At 46.9% G+C, this 19,890-nt stretch overlaps 1 protein-coding gene across 2 annotated transcripts in view; it reads right to left on the bottom strand.

Annotated features, from left to right (window-relative positions):
- LOC135558342 (netrin-G1-like) overlaps window positions 1-19,890 on the bottom strand; it is a 198,265-nt gene that overhangs the window by 144,478 nt on the left and 33,897 nt on the right. For both annotated transcript variants that reach the window (XM_064992081.1, XM_064992082.1), the window contains exon 2: window positions 18,211-18,636. In XM_064992081.1, coding sequence (XP_064848153.1) covers window positions 18,211-18,462 — 252 coding nt within the window. In that variant the 5' untranslated portion in view covers window positions 18,463-18,636. The remainder of the gene's footprint in view (window positions 1-18,210; window positions 18,637-19,890) is intronic.

Below are 19,890 nucleotides of genomic sequence, written 5' to 3'. Positions count from 1 at the left end.
GTGATGATCTTGGTGATGAGCTTGTTCCAGAGCTTGGTGATGAGCTTGTTCCAGAGCTTGGTGATGAGCTTGGTCCTGAGCTTGGTGATGAGCTTGTTCCAGAGCTTGGTGATGAGCTTGGTGATGAGCTTGGTCCAGAGCTTGGTGATGAGCTTGTTCCAGAGCTTGGTGATGAGCTTGTTCCAGAGCTTGGTGATGAGCTTGTTCCAGAGCTTGGTGATGAGCTTGTTCCAGAGCTTGGTGATGAGCTTGGTGGTGAGCTTGGTGGTGAGCTTGGTGATGAGCTTGGTGGTGAGCTTGGTGGTGAGCTTGGTTATGAGCTTGGTGGTGAGCTTGGAGGGTTCTATGGTGTTAAATGTTGAACTGTAGTCTATGAACAGCATTCTCCCATAAGTATTCCCTTTGTCCAAGTGGCTGAGGGCAGGGTGTCTGGGATGATGGTGTTGATGTGAGCCTTGACCTGCCTTTCCAAGCATTTCATGGCTTTGGGAAACAGGAAAGGGACTTCCCCAAACTGTTGCCACAAAGTTGGAAGCACAACATTCGCCTAGACTATAATGTTATGCTGTAGCGTTAAGATTTCCCTTCACTGGAACTAAGGGATGTCGTCCGATCCATGAAATACAGCCCCAGACCATTATTCCTCCTCCACCAAACTTTACAGTTGTCACTGCTCGGGCAGGTAGCATTCTCCTGGCATCCTCCGAATCATATCAAATCAAGTTTTATTTATACAGCACATTTCAGACATGTAATGCAACGCGAATTGCTTTAAAGGGAAAAACTAACTAAACAAACTATGAAAATAAAAAGCTGAAATATTTACTACACAACAAACATAAGATTTAGAAAAATAAATAATAATAATGATACAAGCTGAACAACTAAAAACACCCTGAAGAAAAGCAAAGTTAAAAATATGTGCACAGTATCAGCTCTCTTCAAGTCCTCTGGCAGGCTATTCCAGAGGCTGGGGGCATAGTAACTAAAGGCTGCCTCTCCATGTCTCTTGGTCCCAGGCTTTGGGATAGTTAAAAAGCCAGTGCAAGAGGACCGGAGGGTCCTACTGGGTACATAACTCAAAAGCATGTCTGACATGTATTGGAGAGACAATGGAAGATTGATTTAAAAAACCAATAGAAGAATCTTAAAATGAATTCTAAAACTCACAGGCAGTCAGTGCAGAGACTTTAAAACGGGTGTATTGTGTGCTCCCCTCCCTGGTCTTGGTCTGTACCCATTCTGCAGCATTCGGTATGTTTTGGAGTTGACCAATGGCTTTCTTTGGTAGACAAGACAGGAGAGCATTACCATAGTCAATCCTCCATGTAATAAAAGCATTGATGAGTCTCTGTATCAGCCTGAAAGAGAAACGTCCGCACCTTGGCATTGTTCCTCAGGTGGTAAAAATCTATTTTGGTCACATTACTGATGTGATTCAAAATTGAGTCAAGAATCTAAAATAAGACCTAAGATGTAACGGCGTTCTTCGTTTGTTGAATGAGAGTCGGACCGAAATGCAGCGTGTTGGTTACTCATGTTATTTAATGAAACAAATGAATCGCGGTACATGAAATAACTGGTAAATACAAAAAACAACAAACGGAACGTGAAACCTATTACAGCCTATCTGGTGAACACTACACAGAGACAGGAACAATCACCCACGAAATACAAAGTGAAACCCAGGCTACCTAAATACGGTTCCCAATCAGAGACAACGAGAATCACCTGACTCTGATTGAGAACCGCCTCAGGCAGCCAAACCTATGCAACACTCCTACTCAGCCACAATCCCAATAACTAAAAAACCCCACTAAGAAATACAACAAACATAAACCCATGTCACACCCTGGCCTGACCAACTAATTAACTAAAACACAAAATACTAAGACCAAGGCGTGACATAAGGTTTGACTCCATCAATAAGTACACCAGTCTAGTCTTGTTCTCAACTAGCCTACCTGGTTATATATAGGTGAAATAAATAAAAAATGTAGCTGGAAGAAGTTGTGAGCCATTCAAGTATTTAAATCACTAATACAATATAATAATTTATCCATGGAGCTAAAATCTTCTGGTGGCACAGAAATGTAAAGTTGTGTATTGTCTGCGTAGCAGTGAAAATCAATGCTGTGCTCTCTGATAACGCTGCCAAGGGGAAACATATATCAACTGAACAGTACCGGACCCAAAATGGAACCTTGTGGAACACCACATTTAAAATGTATTCTCTCAGAGTTACGGTGCATTTGGTTTTCCCACATTTTGTTACGTTACAGCTTAATTCTAAAATGTATTAAATTGTTTTTTTTTCTTCTCATCAATCTACACAAAATATAACCCACAATGACGAAGAAAAAACAGGTCATTCGACAAAAATTGAAATATCACATTTACATAAGACCCTTTACTGAGTACTTTGTTGAAGCACCTTTGGCAGTGATTACAGCCTCGGGTCTACTTGGGTACGACGCTACAAGCTTGGCACACCTGTATTTGGGGAGTTTTTTTATTTATTTTTTATTTCACCTTTATTTAACCAGGTAGGCTAGTTGAGAACAAGTTTCTACCATTCTTCTCTGTAGATCCTCTCAAGCTCTGTCAGGTTGGATGAGGAGCGTCGCTGCACAGCTATTTTCAGGTCTCTCTAGATATTTTCGATCAGGTTCAAGACCCGGCTCTTTCTGGGCCACTCAAGGATATTCAGGGAAGGGCAAAGGGGAAAGGAGGAGGGGAAGGGAAAAGGGGAAGGGAAAAGGGGAAGGGATACGGAAAGGGGAAGGGAAAGGGGAGGGGAAAGGAGAGGGGAGGGGAAAGGGGAAGGGAAAGGGAAAGGGGAAGGGAAAGGGGAGGGAAAAGGGAGGGGATACGGAAAGGGGAAGGGAAAGGGAAAGGGGAGGGGAAAGGGGAAGGGATACGGAAAGGGGAAGGGATACGGAAAGGGGAAGGGAAAGGGGAGGGGAAGGGGAAGGGAAGGGGGAGGGGAAAGGGGAAGGGAAAGGGAAAGGAAAGGGGAGGGGAAAGGAGAGGGGAGGGGAAAGGGGAAGGGAAAGGGATACGGAAAGGGGAAGGGATACGGAAAGGGGAAGGGAAAGGGGAAGGGAAAAGGAAAGGGATACGGAAAGGGGAAGGGAAAGGGGAAGGGATACGGAAAGGGGAAGGGAAAGGGGAAGGGATACGGAGAGGGGAAGGGAAAGGGGAGGGGAAAGGGGAAGGGAAAGGGGAAGGGAAAGGGGAAGGGATACGGAAAGGGGAAGGGAAAGGGGAGGGGAAAGGGGAAGGGAAAGGGGAAGGGACAGGGGAGGGGAAATGGGAAGGGAAAGGGGAAAGGGGAAGGGAAAGGGAAGGGGAAGGGGAAGGGGAAAGGGGAAGGGGAGGGGAAAGGGGAAGGGGAAGGGGAAGGGGAAGGGAAAGGGAGGGGAAATGGGAAAGGGAAAGGGAAAGGGAAAGGGAAGGGGAAGGGAAAGGGGAAGGGAAAGGGGAAGGGAAAGGGGAAGGGATACGGAAAGGGGAAGGGAAAGGGAAAGGGGAAGGGATACGGAAAGGGGAAGGGAAAGGGGAAGGGATACGGAGAGGGGAGGGGAAAGGGGAAGGGAAAGGGAAAGGGGAAGGGAAAGGGGAAGGGATACGGAAAGGGGAAGGGAAAGGGGAAGGGATACGGAAAGGGGAAGGGAAAGGGGAAGGGATACGGAGAGGGGAGGGGAAAGGGGAAGGGAAAGGGAAAGGGGAAGGGATACGGAAAGGGGAAGGGAAAGGGATACGGAAAGGGGAAGGGAAAGGGGAGGGGAAAGGGGAAGGGAAAGGGGAAGGGATACGGAAAGGGGAAGGGAAAGGGGAGGGGAAAGGGGAAGGGAAAGGGGAAGGGACAGGGGAGGGGAAATGGGAAGGGAAAGGGGAAGGGAAAGGGAAGGGGAAGGGGAAGGGGAAAGGGGAAAGGGGAAGGGGAGGGGAAAGGGGAAGGGGAAAGGGGAAGGGGAAGGGAAAGGGAGGGGAAATGGGAAGGGGAAAGGGGAAGGGAAGGGAAAGGGAGGGGAAATGGGAAAGGGAAAGGGAAAGGGAAGGGGAAGGGGAGGGGAAAGGGGAAGGGAAAGGGAAGGGGAGGGGGAAGGGAAAGGGGAAGGGGAAGGGGAAGGGAAAGGGAGGGGAAATGGGAAGGGAAAGGGGAAGGGATACGGAAAGGGGAAGGGAAAGGGGAGGGGAAAGGGGAAGGGAAAGGGGAAGGGACAGGGGAGGGAAATGGGAAGGGAAAGGGGAAAGGGAAGGGAAGGGGAAGGGGAAGGGGAAGGGGAAAGGGGAAGGGGAGGGGAAAGGGGAAGGGGAAAGGGGAAGGGGAAGGGAAAGGGAGGGGAAATGGGAAAGGGAAAGGGAAAGGGAAAGGGAAGGGGAAGGGGAGGGAAAGGGGAAGGGAAAGGGAAGGGGAGGGGGAAGGGAAAGGGGAAGGGGAAGGGGAAGGGAAAGGGAGGGGAAATGGGAAAGGGAAAGGGGAAAGGGAAACCTAGTCAATTGTCCAACTAAATGTATTCAACTAGAAACACCTCAGGGATAAATCAGTGGTAACAAAATGTTGAGTCTCAGCAAAAGGGTCCGAATACTTATGTAAATATGGTATGTCAGTCAGGCCAGGTTACTATGGAGATCTGAGTCAACTCAAATTATGTCAGTCAGGCCAGTTTACTATGGAGATCTGAGTCAACTCAAGTTATGTCAGTCAGGCCAGGTTACTATGGAGATCTGAGTCAACTCAAGTTATGTCAATCAGGCCAGTTTACTATGGAGATCTGAGTCAACTCAAGTTATGTCAGTCAGGCCAGTTTACTATGGAGATCTGAGTCAACTCAAGTTATGTCAGTCAGGCCAGTTTACTATGGAGATCTGAGTCAACTCAAGTTGTCAGTCAGGCCAGTTTACTATGGAGATCTGAGTCAACTCAAGTTGTCAGTCAGGCCAGTTTACTATGGAGATCTGAGTCAACTCAAGTTATGTCAGTCAGGCCAGTTTACTATGGAGATCTGAGTCAACTCAAGTTATGTCAGTCAGGCCAGTTTACTATGGAGATCTGAGTCAACTCAAGTTGTCAGTCAGGCCAGTTTACTATGGAGATCTGAGTCAACTCAAATTATGTCAGTCAGGCCAGTTTACTATGGAGATCTGAGTCAACTCAAGTTATGTCAGTCAGGCCAGTTTACTATGGAGATCTGAGTCAACTCAAGTTATGTCAGTCAGGCCAGTTTACTATGGAGATCTGAGTCAACTCAAGTTATGTCAGTCAGGCCAGTTTACTATTGAGATCTGAGTCAACTCAAGTTATGTCAGTCAGGCCAGTTTACTATGGAGATCTGAGTCAACTCAAGTTATGTCAGTCAGGCCAGTTTACTATGGAGATCTGAGTCAACTCAAGTTATGTCAGTCAGGCCAGTTTACTATGGAGATCTGAGTCAACTCAAGTTATGTCAGTCAGGCCAGTTTACTATGGAGATCTGAGTCAACTCAAGTTATGTCAGTCAGGCCAGTTTAATATGGAGATCTGATTCAACTCAAGTTGTCAGTCAGGTCAGTTTACTATGGAGATCTGATTCAACTCAAGTTACGTCAGTCAGGCCAGTTTACTATGGAGATCTGAGTCAACTCAAGTTATGTCAGTCAGGCCAGTTTACTATGGAGATCTGAGTCAACTCAAGTTATGTCAGTCAGGCCAGTTTACTATGGAGATCTGAGTCAACTCAAGTTATGTCAGTCAGGCCAGTTTACTATGGAGATCTGAGTCAACTCAAGTTATGTCAGTCAGGCCAGTTTACTATGGAGATCTGAGTCAACTCAAGTTATGTCAGTCAGGCCAGTTTACTATTCAGGTCTTTTGTAAAAGAAGAGAGAGAGAAGCAGTTGTAAAATGCTCGTCATCATTAGCCATCCGATAAGGGAACACATTGTCACAGATTACTAAAACTAAAACAATGCAGATGTGTCACATCAACAGTCTCCGACTGAATGCCAGTTACCAACCTCCTGATAATTCACGTTGACGATAAAAAGGCAACAGAGACACAAAACACAGGATACGTGATGAGTATCTTCTTCAGCCCAAAATTGTCAGTCACACTCCTTGTGTTAAATTGACGGTACTAATGTTGTTGTTTGTTTCCATGACCCCACATCGTACGCATAAAGGCTAGAATCCTTACACTTTATATTCTCCCAAAAGAAGGACATTGAGGACATGGTATGTTATGGAATAGTTTGTCCACTATCCTCACCTCGTCAATAGAAATTAAATGTTCAACACGGTCCTCTCCTAAATTGTATACCTCTCTACTCTTCCTCTCACTCCATTTTTCTCTCTCTCACACACACACACACACACACACACACACACACACACACACCAATCTCGTCACCTTACAGATAGAAACATGGCGTTTGCTACTTGCTGTGCCATGACTTCAAATAATATACCTGCCAGGAGGAGGCAGGATCGCCACAGTAGAGATTTTGGGATTGAAAACTAACACTTCCTGACATCACACAGTGTGTGTGAGCGCTGCAAGCGTGTCGGATTGAGGGAAGGAGCGTCGTGATGGAACATTCCAGAAAAAAAGAAGAGAGAGGGGGGCAGTGAGAGAGGAAAGGTGGTGTGTGGTATGTGTTTTTTATTTATTTAACTAGGCAAGTCAGTTAAGAACAAATTTTTATTTTCAATGTCGGCCTAGGAACAGTGGGATAACTGCCTGTTCAGGGACAGAATGACAGATTTGTACCTTGTCAGCTCGGTGATTCGAACTTACAACCTTTTGGTTACAAGTCCAACACTCTAACCACTAGGCTACCCTGCCGGCCAGTGTGTGGTGTGTAGTGGTGTTGGTGTTGGTATTTGGTGTGGTGGTGTGTGGTGGTGGTTAGGTGGTGTGTGGTGTGTGTGATGGTGGTGTTGAGGTGGTGTGTGGTGTTGTGGTGTGTAGTGGTGGTGTGTGGTGGTGGTTAGGTTGCTGTGTGGTGTTGTGGTATGTGATGTATGGTGTGTGGTGTGTGATGTGTGGTGGTGTTGGTGTGTGGTGGTGCTGGTGTGTGGTGTGGTGATTATGTGTTTATGTGTGAGTGTGTGGTGTGGTGATTATGTGTTTATGTGTGGGTGGTGATTATGTGTTTATGTGTGGGTGGTGATTATGTGTTTATGTGTGGGTGGTGATTATGTGTTTATGTGTGGGTGGTGATTATGTGTTTATGTGTTTATGTGTGGTGGTGGTGTGGTGTGTGGTGGTTTTGGTGTGTGGTTATGTGGTGTGGTGGTGTTGGTGTGTGGTGGTTATTGTTACGCAAGAGGGAACGCAACACCCTGCTACAACTCAACTCTCCGTGAAGTGAAAAAGATATGGACTGTAGGTGCGAGAAAGGATGACAACAGGCAGAATGTGGTACCGTTTACAAGGACTTTATTCCTTCACACAGTAATATGGGGAAAAGGGGCTGGACGGAACCAAAGCAAAGAAAGTAAATCTCAAAGCCCCCCCCTCTACTATCTTACCTGTCTAACCAATACTTACCTAATTTAGCACCACCTGGTGCCTGAACCAAAATATAGGGGGTGGTCCGTTACGGGGTCTGAGACGCCGAAGCGTCCCACCATTAGCTCTGACAAATTGAAAACTCGAGTCATTGGCGACTCCATTACCCATTACATCCATTATCCATTACATTGGTGACTACATTACCCATTACATCCATTATCCATTACGTTGATGGCTACATTACCCATTACATCCATTATATATTACATTGGCGACTCCATTACCCATTATATCCATTATCCATTACATTGGTGACTCCATTACCCATTACATCCATTATCCATTCTATTGACGAATCCATTACCCATTACATCCATTATCCATTACATTGGCGACTCCATTACACCTTACATTCATTATCCATTACATTGGTGACTACATTACCCATTACATCCATTATCCATTACATTGGCGACTCCATTATCAATTACATCCATTATCCATTACACTGTCGACTCCATTGCCCATTACATCCATTACCCATTACATTGACGACTCCATTGCCCATTACATCCATTATCCATTACATTGGTGAATCCATTACCCATTACATCCATTATCCATTACATTGGTGACTCCATTACCCATTACATCCATTATCCATTACATTGGCGACTCCATTACCCATTACATCCATTATCCATTACATTGGCGACTCCATTACCCGTAGTATGAGACATCTCTTGACACAAGGATGAAAATAATCCTCTAAACCTTCAAGCTGCATACTGGACCCTATTCCAACTAAACTACTGAAAGAGCTGCTTCCTGTGCTTGGCCCTCCTATGATGAGCATAATAAACGGCTCTCTATCCACCGGATGTCTACCAAACTCACTAAAAGTGGCAGTAATAAAGCCTCTCTTGAAAAAGCCAAACCTTGACCCAGAAAATATAAAAAAAACTATCGGCCAATATCGAATCTTCCATTCCTCTCAGAAATTTTAGAAAAGGCTGTTGCGCAGCAATTCACTGCCTTCCTGAAGACAAACAATGTATACGAAATGCTTCAGTCTGGTTTTAGACCCCATCATAGCACTGAGACGGCACTTGTGAAGGTGGTAAATGACATTGTAATGGCATCGGACCGAGGCTCTGCATCTGTCCTCGTGCTCCGTGACCTTAGTGCTGCTTTTGATACCATCGATCACCACATTCTTTTGGAGAGATTGGCAACCCAAATTGGTCTACACGGACAAGTTCTGGCCTGGTTTAGATCTTATCTGTCGGGAAAGATATGTTTGTCTCTGTGAATGGTTTGTCCTCTGACAAATCAACTGTAAATTTCGGTGTTCCTCAAGGTTCTGTTTTAGGACCACTATTGTTTTCACTATATATTTTACCTCTTGGGGATGTTATTCGAAAACATAATGTTAACTTTCACTGCTATGCGGATGACACACAGCTGTACATTTCAATGAAACATGGTGAAGCCCCAAAATTGCCCATGCTAGAAGCATGTGTTTCAGACATAAGGAAGTGGTTGGCTGCAAACTTTCTACTTTTAAACTCGGACAAAACAGAGATGCTTGTTCTAGGTCCCAAGAAACAAAGAGATCTTCTGTTGAATCTGACAATTAATCTTAATGGTTGTACAGTCGTCTCACATAAAACTGTGAAGGACCTTGGCGTTACTCTGGACCCTGATCTCTCTTTTGAAGAACATATCAAGACGGTTTCAATGACAGCTTTTTTCCATCTACGTAACATTGCAAAAATCAGAAGCTGTCTGTCCAAAAATGATGCAGAAAAATTAATCCATGCTTTTGTCACTTCTAGGTTAGACTACTGCAATGCTCTACTTTCCGGCTACCCGGATAAAACACTAAATAAACTTAATTTAGTGCTAAATACGGCTGCTAAAATCCTGACTAGAACCAAGAAATTTGATCATATTACTCCAGTGCTAGCCTCTCTACACTGGCTTCCTGTCAAAGCAAGGGCTGATTTCAAGGTTTTACTGCTAACCTACAAAGCATTACATGGGCTTGCTCCTACCTATCTCTCTGATTTGGTCCTGCCGTACGTACCTACACGTACACTACGGTCACAAGACGCAGGCCTCCTAATTGTCCCTAGAATTTCTAAGCAAACAGCTGGAGGCAGGGCTTTCTCCTATAGAGCTCCATTTTTATGGAACGGTCTACCTACCCATGTCAGAGACGCAAACTCGGTCTCAACCTTTAAGTCTTTACTGAAGACTCATCTTTTCAGTGGGTCATATGATTGAGTGTAGTCTGGCCCAGAAGTGGGAAGGTGAACGGAAAGGCTCTGGAGCAACGAACCGCCCTTGCTGTCTCTGCCTGGCCGGTTCCCCTCTTTCCACTGGGATTCTCTGCCTCTAACCCTATTACAGGGGCTGAGTCACTGGCTTACTGGGGCTCTCTCATGCCGTCCCTGGAAGGGGTGCGTTACCTGAGTGGGTTGAGTCACTGATGTGGTCATCCTGTCTGGGTTGGCGCCCCCCCTTGGGTTGTGCCATGGCAGAGATCTTTGTGGGCTATACTCAGGCTTGTCTCAGGATGGTAAGTTGGTGATTGAAGATATCCCTCTAGTGGTGTGGGGGCTGTGCTTTGGCAAAGTTGGTGGGGTTATATCCTTCCTGTTTGGCCCTGTCCGGGGGTGTCCTCGGATTGGGGCACAGTGTCTCCTGACCCCTCCTGTCTCAGCCTCCAGTATTTATGCTGCAGTAGTTTGTGTCGGGGGGCTAGGGTCAGTTTGTTATATCTGGAGTACTCCTGTCCTATTCGGTGTCCTGTGTGAATCTAAGTGTGCGTTCTCTAATTCTCTCCTTCTCTCTTTCTTTCTCCTTCTCGGAGGACCTGAGCCCTAGGACCATGCCCCAGGACTACCTGACATGATGACTCCTTGCTGTCCCCAGTCCACCTGGCCGTGCTGCTGCTCCAGTTTCAACTGTTCTGCCTTATTATTATTGGACCATGCTTTATGAACATTTGAACATCTTGGCCATGTTCTGTTATAATCTCCACCCGCCACCCCACATAGCCTGGTTCCTCCTCTAGGTTTCTTCCTAGGTTTTGGCCTTTTTAGGGAGTTTTTCCTAGCCACCGTGCTTCTACACCTGCATTGCTTGCTGTTTGGGGTTTTAGGCTGGGTTTCTGTACAGCACTTTGAGATATCAGCTGATGTACAAAGGGCTATATAAATTTGATCTGATTTGGTGTTGGTGTATGGTGTGTGGTGTGTGGTGGTAGTGGTTTGTGGTGGTGGTGTGGTTATGTGGTGTGGTGGTGGTAATGTGTTTTTTGTGATGTTGTTGGTGTGGTGGTGGTGTGGTGTGGTGGTGGTGGGTGGTGGTGATGTGTTTTTTGTGATGTTGTTGGTGTGGTGGTGGTGTGGTGGTGGTGGTTGTGGTGGTGGTGGTGTTTTGTTTTGTGGTGGTGTTTGTTTGTGGTGTGTGGGGGTGGTGGTGTTGGTTTGTGGTGTTGGTTTGTGGTGTGGTGGTGTTAGTGGTGGTGTATGTGGTGGTGTTGGTGTGTAGTGGTGGTGGTGGTGGTGATGTGGTGTGGTAGTTGTGGTGGTGGTTTTGGTTTGTGGTGTGTGGTGGTGTTGGTGTTGGTGTGTGGTGGTGGTGTTGGTGTGTGGTGGAGATGTTGGTGGTGGTGGTGTTGGTGTGTTGTGTGTGGTGTTGGTGTGTGGTGGTGGTTGTGTTGTGGTGGTGGTGTGGTGGTGTGTGGCGGTGTGTTGTGTGTGGTGGTTGTGGTGTGTGGTGGCGGTTTTGTTTTGTGGTGGTGGTGGTGCTGTTTTTGTTGTTGGGGTTTGGTGGTTGGTGTGGTGGTGGTGGTGGTGGTGGTGTTGAGTGGTGGTGGTGTTGGTGTGTGTTGGGGTTGTTGGTGTCTTGGTTTGTGGTGGTGGTGGTGGTGTGTGGTGGGTGTGGTGTTGGTGTGTGTTGGTGGTGTTGGTTTGTGGTGTGGTGGTGGTGTTGGTGTGTGGTTGTGGTGTGTGTTGGTGTGTGGTGGTCTGCTGCTGGTATTGGTTTGTGGTGTGTGGTTGTGGTTTTTGGAGGTGTTGGTGTGTGGTTTTGGTGTGGTGGTGGTGTTGGTTTTTGGTGGTGGTGTTGGTTTGTGGTGTGTAGGGTGGTGGGGTTGGTTTGTGGTGTGTGGGGTGGTGGTGTTGGTTTGTGGTGTGTGGGGTGGTGGTGTTGGTTTGTGGTGGTGGTGTGTGGTGTGGTGGTGGTGTTGGTTTGTGGTGTGTGGTGGTGGTGGTGATGTGGTGTGGTAGTTGTTTTGTTGGTTTGTGGTGGTGGTGTTGGTTTGTTGTGTGTGGTGTGTTGCGGTGTGTGGTGGTGGTGTGGTGGCGGTTTTGGTGTGTGGTGGTGGTGTGTGGTGTTTTGTGGTGGTGTTGTTTTGTGGTGGTGGTGGTGATGTGTGGTGGTTGTGTGTGTGTGTTGGTGTTAGTTGTGTGTAGTGTGTGTTGGTGATGATGTGTGGTGGTGATGTGTGTGTCGGTGTGTGGTGTTGGTGATGTGTGTGTATTGGTGTTGGTGGTGTGTGGTGGTGTGTAGTGGTGATGTGTGGTGGTGATGTGTGTGTGTGTGTGTTGGTGTGTGTTGGTGTGTGGTGATGTGTGGTGGTGTGTGTCTGTGGTGGTGGCATGTCGTGGAAGCGATTCCCAAACCTTCCATAACAAAGCCATTACCTACAGAGAGATGAATCTGGAGAAAAGTCCCCTTAGCAAGCTGGAAATCTTTGAATATGTACCGACTCAGTGAGCATAGGCTTGAGAAAGGCTGCCGAAGTCAGACCTACCTTTAAAGAGATGACAAATAAGGTAAAAAAAATGAGCTGCACTTCCTGCCAAATGTATGACCATATTAGAGACACATATTTCCCTCAGATTACATAGACCGGCAAAGAATTCCAAAATATATACAATTTTGATAAACTCACATACTATATATATATATATATATATATTACATACATATATATTACATATATATATATCCTGGAATATCCAAGGCATGCAGTCATCTGCCTTTGGCCTAAAGAGCAGGAAGTTCGTCTTCAAAGAAATCGGTAATACAGACGTTGTCATCCTGCAAGAAACCTGGTATAGAGGAGACGGACCCACTGGTTGCACTCTAGGTTACAGAGAGCTGGTAGTCCCATCCACCACACTACCAGGTGGGTGGTATAGAGGAGACGGACCCACTGGTTGCCCTCTAGGTTACAGAGAGCTGGTAGTCCCATCCACCACACTACCAGGTGGGTGGTATAGAGGAGACGGATCCACTGGTTGCCCTCTAGGTTACAGAGAGCTGGTAGTCCCATCCACCACACTACCAGGTGGGTGGTATAGAGGAGACGGACCCACTGGTTGCCCTCTAGGTTACAGAGAGCTGGTAGTCCCATCCACCACACTACCAGGTGGGTGGGTGGTATAGAGGAGACGGACCCACTGGTTGCCCTCTAGGTTACAGAGAGCTGGTAGTCCCATCCACCACACTACCAGGTGGGTGGTATAGAGGAGACGGACCCACTGGTTGCCCTCTAGGTTACAGAGAGCTGGTAGTCCCATCCACCACACTACCAGGTGGGTGGTATAGAGGAGACGGACCCACTGGTTGCCCTCTAGGTTACAGAGAGCTGGTAGTCCCATCCACCACACTACCAGGTGGGTGGTATAGAGGAGACGGACCCACTGGTTGCCCTCTAGGTTACAGAGAGCTGGTAGTCCCATCCACCACACTACCAGGTGGGTGGTATAGAGGAGACGGAGTCCCATCCACCAAACTACCAGGTGGGTGGTATAGAGGAGACCCACTGGTTGCCCTCTAGGTTACAGAGAGCTGGTAGTCCCATCCACCACACTACCAGGTGGGTGGTATAGAGGAGACGGACCCACTGGTTGCCCTCTAGGTTACAGAGAGCTGGTAGTCCCATCCACCACACTACCAGGTGGGTGGTATAGAGGGACGGACCCACTGGTTGCCCTCTAGGTTACAGAGAGCTGGTAGTCCCATCCACCACACTACCAGGTGGGTGGTATAGAGGAGACGGACCCACTGGTTGCCCTCTAGGTTACAGAGAGCTGGTAGTCCCATCCACCACACTACCAGGTGGGTGGTATAGAGGAGACGGACCCACTGGTTGCCCTCTAGGTTACAGAGAGCTGGTAGTCCCATCCACCACACTACCAGGTGGGTGGTATAGAGGAGACGGACCCACTGGTTGCCCTCTAGGTTACAGAGAGCTGGTAGTCCCATCCACCACACTACCAGGTAGGTGGTATAGAGGAGACGGACCCACTGGTTGCCCTCTAGGTTACAGAGAGCTGGTAGTCCCATCCACCACACTACCAGGTGGGTGGTATAGAGGAGACGGACCCACTGGGTGCCCTCTAGGTTACAGAGAGCTGGTAGTCCCATCCACCACACTACCAGGTGTGAAACAGGGAAAAGACTCAGGGGGTTTGTTAATTTGGTAAAGAGCAGACCTAACTCACTCCTTTAAATTAATCAAAACAGGAACATTTTACATTTGGCTACAAATTCAAAAGGAAATTATCTTAACAGATAAAAATGTCCTCCTGTTTGCTACCTATATCCCCCCACTAGAATCCCCATACTTAAATCCTGGAGGGGGAAATCAATCATTTACAGGCCCAGGGACATCTACTAGTCTGTGGCGACCTAAATGCCAGAACCGGACAAGAACCTGACACCCTCAGCACACAGGGGGACAAACACCTGCCTGGTGACAGCATTCCCTCCCCCATATGCCCCCCTATGCACAACTATGACAACATAACCAACAAAAAAACGGGTCACAACTCCTGCAGCTCTTTCACACGCTGGGTCTGTACATAGTCAATGGTAGGCTTCGAGGGGACTCCTATGGTAGGTGCACCTATAGCTCATCTCTTGGCAGTAGTACTGTAGACTACTTTATCACTAACCTCAACCCAGAGTCTCTCAGAGCGTTCACAGTCAGCCCACTGACACCCCTATCAGACCACAGCCTACTTGAAAAGAGCAATACTCAATCATGAGGCATCAAAGCCAAAAGAACTGAGTAACATTACAAAATGCTATAGATGGAAGGAATGCAGTTTTGAAACCTACCAAAAAACAATTAGGAACAACAAATTCAATCCCTTTTAGACAATTTCCTGAGTAAAACGTTCCACTGTAATAGACAAGGTGTAAACTTGGCAGTAGAAAATCTTAACAGTATATTTGACCTCTCAGCTTCCCTATCAAATCTAAAAATCTGCAGCTTAAGCCCCACCCTCTTCAACATATATCTCAAAGCATTGGCGCGGGCACTAGAACAGTCTGCAGCACCCGGCCTCATCCTACTAGAATCTGAAGTCAAATGTCTACTGTTTGCTAATGATCTGGTGCTTCTGTCACCAACCAAGGAGGGCCTACAGCAGCACCTAGATATTCTGCACAGACTCTGCCAAACCAGGGCCCTGACAGTAAATCTCAGTAAGACCAAAATAATGGTGTGTCCAGTCGCCAGGACCACAAATACAAAATCCATTTTGACACCATTGCCCTAGAGCACGCAAAAAAACAATACATACCTTGGCCGAAAGATCAGCCCCAAAGGTAACTTTCACAAAGCTGTGAACGATCTGCGAGACAAGGCAAGAAGGGCATTCTATGCCATCAAAAGGAACATAAAATTCAACATACCAATTAGGATCTGGCTAAAAATACTTGAATCAGTCATAGAACCCATTGTCCTTTATGGTTGTGAGGTCTGGGGTCTGCTCACCAACCAAGATTTCACAAAATGGGACAGACACCAAATTGAGACTCTGCATGCAGCAATCTGCAAAAAATATCCTGTGTACAATGTAAAACACCAAATAATACATGCAGAGCAGAATTCGGCCGATACCCGCTAATTATCAAAATCCAGAAAATAGACGTTAAATTCTACAACCACCTAAAAGGAAGCAATTCCCAAACCTTCCATAACAAAGCCATCACCTACAGAGATGAACCTGGAGAAGAGTCCCCTAAGCAAGCTGGTCCTGGGGCTATGTTCACAAACACAAACACACCCCACAGAGCCCAGGACAGCAGCACAATTAGACCCAAGCAAATCATGAGAAAACAAATAGATAATTACTTGACACATTGGAATTAACAAAAAAACAGAGCAAACCAGAATGCTATTTGGCCCTAAACAGAGAGTACACAGTGGCAGAATACCTGACCACTGTGACTGACCCAAAATTAAGGAAATCTTTGACTATGTACAGACTCAGTGAACATAGCCTTGCTATTGAGAATGTCCGCCGTATGCAGACCTGGCTCTCAAGAGAAGACAGGCTATGTGCACACTGCCCACAAAATGAGTTGGAAACTGAGCTGCACTTCCTAACCTCCTGCCCAATGTATGACCATATTAGAGACACATATTTCCCTCAGATTACACAGATCCACAAAGAATTCGAAAACAAATCCAATTTTGATAAACTCCCATATCTACTGGGTGAAATTCCAAAGTGTGCCATCACAGCAGCAAGATTTGTGACCTGTTGCCACAAGAAAAGGGCAAACAGTGAAGAACAAACACCATTGTAAATACAACCCATATTTATGCTTATTTATTTTCCCTTGTGTACTTTAACCATTTGTACATTGTTACAACACTGTATATATACAAAATATGGCATTTGTAATGTCTTGAGAGAGAGAGAGAGAGAGAGAGAGAGAGAGAGAGAGAGAGAGAGAGAGAGAGAGAGAGAGAGAGAGAGAGAGAGAGGGGAGAGAGGGAGAGAAAGAAAGAGAGATGGACACAGAGAGGGAGAGAGAAAGAGAGGAGACAGAGAGAGACAGAGAGATCCTCCCAAAGTGTTTAAAATAAAAACAGGGCCAACTCCCCAATGCAGCATCACTGTCCAGCGCTGTCTCTGTTCTGTCCTTGTTCCGTGTCTTGTCTCTGTCCTGTTTCTTTGTCCTGTCCTTTCTCTGGCCTGCCTTGTTCTGTTTCTCTGTCCTGTCCTGTACACATGCCCTGTTTCTCTGTCCTGTCCTGATCTGTCCTCCTATCCTGTCCTATTATATTATATTTTGTGGACACTATTTCCTTGCTTTTAGGGCCCACACACACAGGGCCCACACACACACACACAGGGCCCACACACACACACACACACACACACACACACACACGGTTGAAGTCGGAAGTTTATATGCACTTAGGTAGGAGTCATTAAAATTAAAACCACTCCACAAACGTCTTGTTAATAAACTATAGTGTTGGATAGTCGTTTAGGACATCTACTTTGTGCATGAAACAAGTCATTTTTCCAACAATTGTTTACAGACAGATTATTTCACTTATAATTCACCTGTATCACAATTCCAGTGGGTCAGAAGTTTACATACACTAAGTTGACTGTGATGTCATGGCTTCAGAAGATTCTGATAGGCTAAGTGACATCATTTGAATCAATTGGAGGTGTACCTGTGGATGTATTTCAAGGCCGACCTTCAAACTCACCTCTTTGCTTGATATCATGGGAAAATCAAAAGAAATCAGTCAATACCTCAGAAAAATAATTGTAGACCTCCAAAAGTCTGGTTCATCCTTGGGAGCAATATCCAAAAACCTGAAGGTACCACGTTCGTCTGTACAAACAATAGTACGCAAGTATAAACACCATGGGACCACGCAGCCGTCATACCGCTCAGGAGGGAGACGCGTTCTGTCTCCTAGAGATAAATGTACTTTGGTGCTAAAAGTACAAATCAATCCCGGAACAACAGCAAAGGAACTTCTGAATATTCTGTAGGAAACAGGTACAAAAGTATCTATATTCACAGTCAAACGAGTCCTATATCGACATAACCTGAAAGGCCGCTCAGCAAGGAAGAAGCCACTGCTCCAAAACCGCTGCTCAAAACAACCATAAAAAAGCCAGACTACAGACAACGGTTTGCAACTGCACATGAGGACAAAGATCATACTTTTTTTTTTTCTTAAGGACAACAAAGTCAGAGTATAGGAGTGGCCATCACAAAGCCCTGACCTTTATCTTATATAACATTTGTGGGCAGAACTGAAAAAGTGTGCGCGAGCAAGGAGACCTACAAACCTGACTCAGTTACACCAGCTATGTCAGGAGGAATGGGCCAAATTTCACCCAACTTATTTTGGGAAGCTTGTGGAAGGCTACCCTAAACATTTGACCCAAGTTAAAGGCAATGCTACCAAATATTAATTGAGTGTATGTAAACTTCTGACCCACTGGGAATGTGATGAAATAAATAAAAGCTGAAGTAAATCATTCTCTCTCCTATTATTCTGACATTTCACATTCTTAAAATAAAGTGGTGCTCCTAACTGACCAAAGACAGGGAAATTGTACTCTGATTAAATGTCAGGAATTGTGAAAAACTGAGTTTAAATGTATTTGGCTAAGTATGTATGTAAACTTCTGACTTCAACTGTACGTAATAGTGTGTGTGTGTGTATGCATACATCCCATTGTGTACAACAGAACAATAGAGTTTGTGGGCTGAAACCTACCTTCTCATTCATTCACCATCACAGTCAGCTGTGTGTGTGTGTTTGGATGTGTGTGTGTGTGTGTGTGCGTCCATCACACTTACCGAGATATGCCCGTGCCGTGTGTGTGTTTATGTGTTTGCCAGTACTCACCAGTGCGCAGTATGTCTCAGGTGGGTCTCCACAGGTGATATTGGGCGGGTCCAGGCTGACGGTCAAGTACTTGGTCAGGACTGTAGCTTCTGGTTGACAGGCCATGTAGTCCCACGTTAACCCTTCCTCTGTGTAGATCTGACTCTTACACACGTCATAGTGGCCCCAGGCAGCTGGGTATTGCTGCATGGCCACACACACAGTCACACACACACACACCGCCTGCAGGGTCAACATCATCGGAAAACGCATCTCCTCGTCCTATCGTGACTAAGCGGCTGTTTTTTTTTTTGTCCAAAGACAGTGTGAAGGGGCGGGGCCAATGTGTTGTATCTTCCTCCTCGTGAGCCAATGGGGGTGTGTGTGTGATGTCGTTAGGTTGGTGTGTTTTTAAATCATCGTTGTGGCTGTCAGTCAGTAAGTGCCCTGTGGGAGAGAAGGAGAGGAGGTTATTGGACAGTCAAGGAACAGGTTGAAGGCAAAGTTAAAGGACTAGATTAGTAGTGTCGTTGCAAAGAGTAGACCACAGACAAGCACACACACACATTCTTACCCTTAGATAATGGCTTGGCTGAAAAATACAATTTATATTTCTCTTTGTTTCGCTGTAAAATCTCAAAATGATTATTTTCTACACGTCGAGTAAATTACATTTGAGACAACTGCTTTTCCAGTTGGCTCTATTTATTTCACTAAAAGTGTAGGAATCATGAGTTTTTAACCACACAGTGTGGTTAACTTAGTTGTCGTCACCATCTAGTTACAGTTAACAACAAACATAATTATGTTTTGGGGTTTTATAATAGTTATTAACTTATTTTCATTTATCTTCGGAACAACCCACAAATAGTCTGGGTAGCCATTTGTGTGATCCCCTCCACCTGCCTGGAGCCTTCCTCCAATCGCCAGCTTGTTGACTGTTCCCCTCGTGCCCCGTCCCCTTGTCCCTTGTCCCCTCCACCTGCCTGGAGCCTTCCTCCAATCGCCAGCTTGTTGACTGTTCCCCTCGTCCCCGTCCCTTGTCCCCTCCACCTGCCTGGAGGCTTCCTCCAATCGCCAGCTTGTTGACTGTTCCCCGTCCCCTCGTCCCCTGTCCCCTCCACCTGCCTGGAGGCTCCCTCCAATCGCCAGCTTGTTGACTGTTCCCCTCGTCCCCTGTCCCCTCCACCTGCCTGGAGGCTTCCTCCAATCGCCAGCTTGTTGACTGTTCCCCTCGTCCCCCGTCCCCTCGTCCCTCCACCTGCCTGGAGGCTTCCTCCAATCGCCAGCTTGTTGACTGATCCCCTCGTCCCCCGTCCCCTCGTCCCCTGTCCCCTCCACCTGCCTGGAGCCTTCCTCCAAACGCCAGCTTGTTGACTGTTCCCCTGTGCCCTCGTCCCCTCATCCCGTGCCCTCCTTCCCTGTGCCCTCATACCTTGTCCCCTCGTCCCCTGTGCCCTCGTCCCCTGTGCCCTCGTCCCCTGTGCCCTCGTCCCCTGTGCCCTCGGCCCCTGTCCCCTGTCCCCTCGTCCCCTGTCCCCTCGTCCCCTCTGCCCTCGTCCCCTGTGCCCTTGTCCCCTCGTCCCCTCGTCCCGTGCCCTATTCCACTGTGCCCTCGGTCCCTGTCCCCTTGTCCCCTCGTCCCCTTGTGCCCTCGTCCCCTGTGCCCTCGTCCCCTGTCCCTCGTCCCTCGTCCCTGTC

The sequence above is a fragment of the Oncorhynchus masou genome, chromosome 17, assembly GCF_036934945.1.
Source record: "Oncorhynchus masou masou isolate Uvic2021 chromosome 17, UVic_Omas_1.1, whole genome shotgun sequence".
Classification (NCBI taxonomy): Eukaryota; Metazoa; Chordata; class Actinopteri; order Salmoniformes; family Salmonidae; genus Oncorhynchus; species Oncorhynchus masou.
This window is presented reverse-complemented; position numbering and strand designations above follow the sequence as displayed.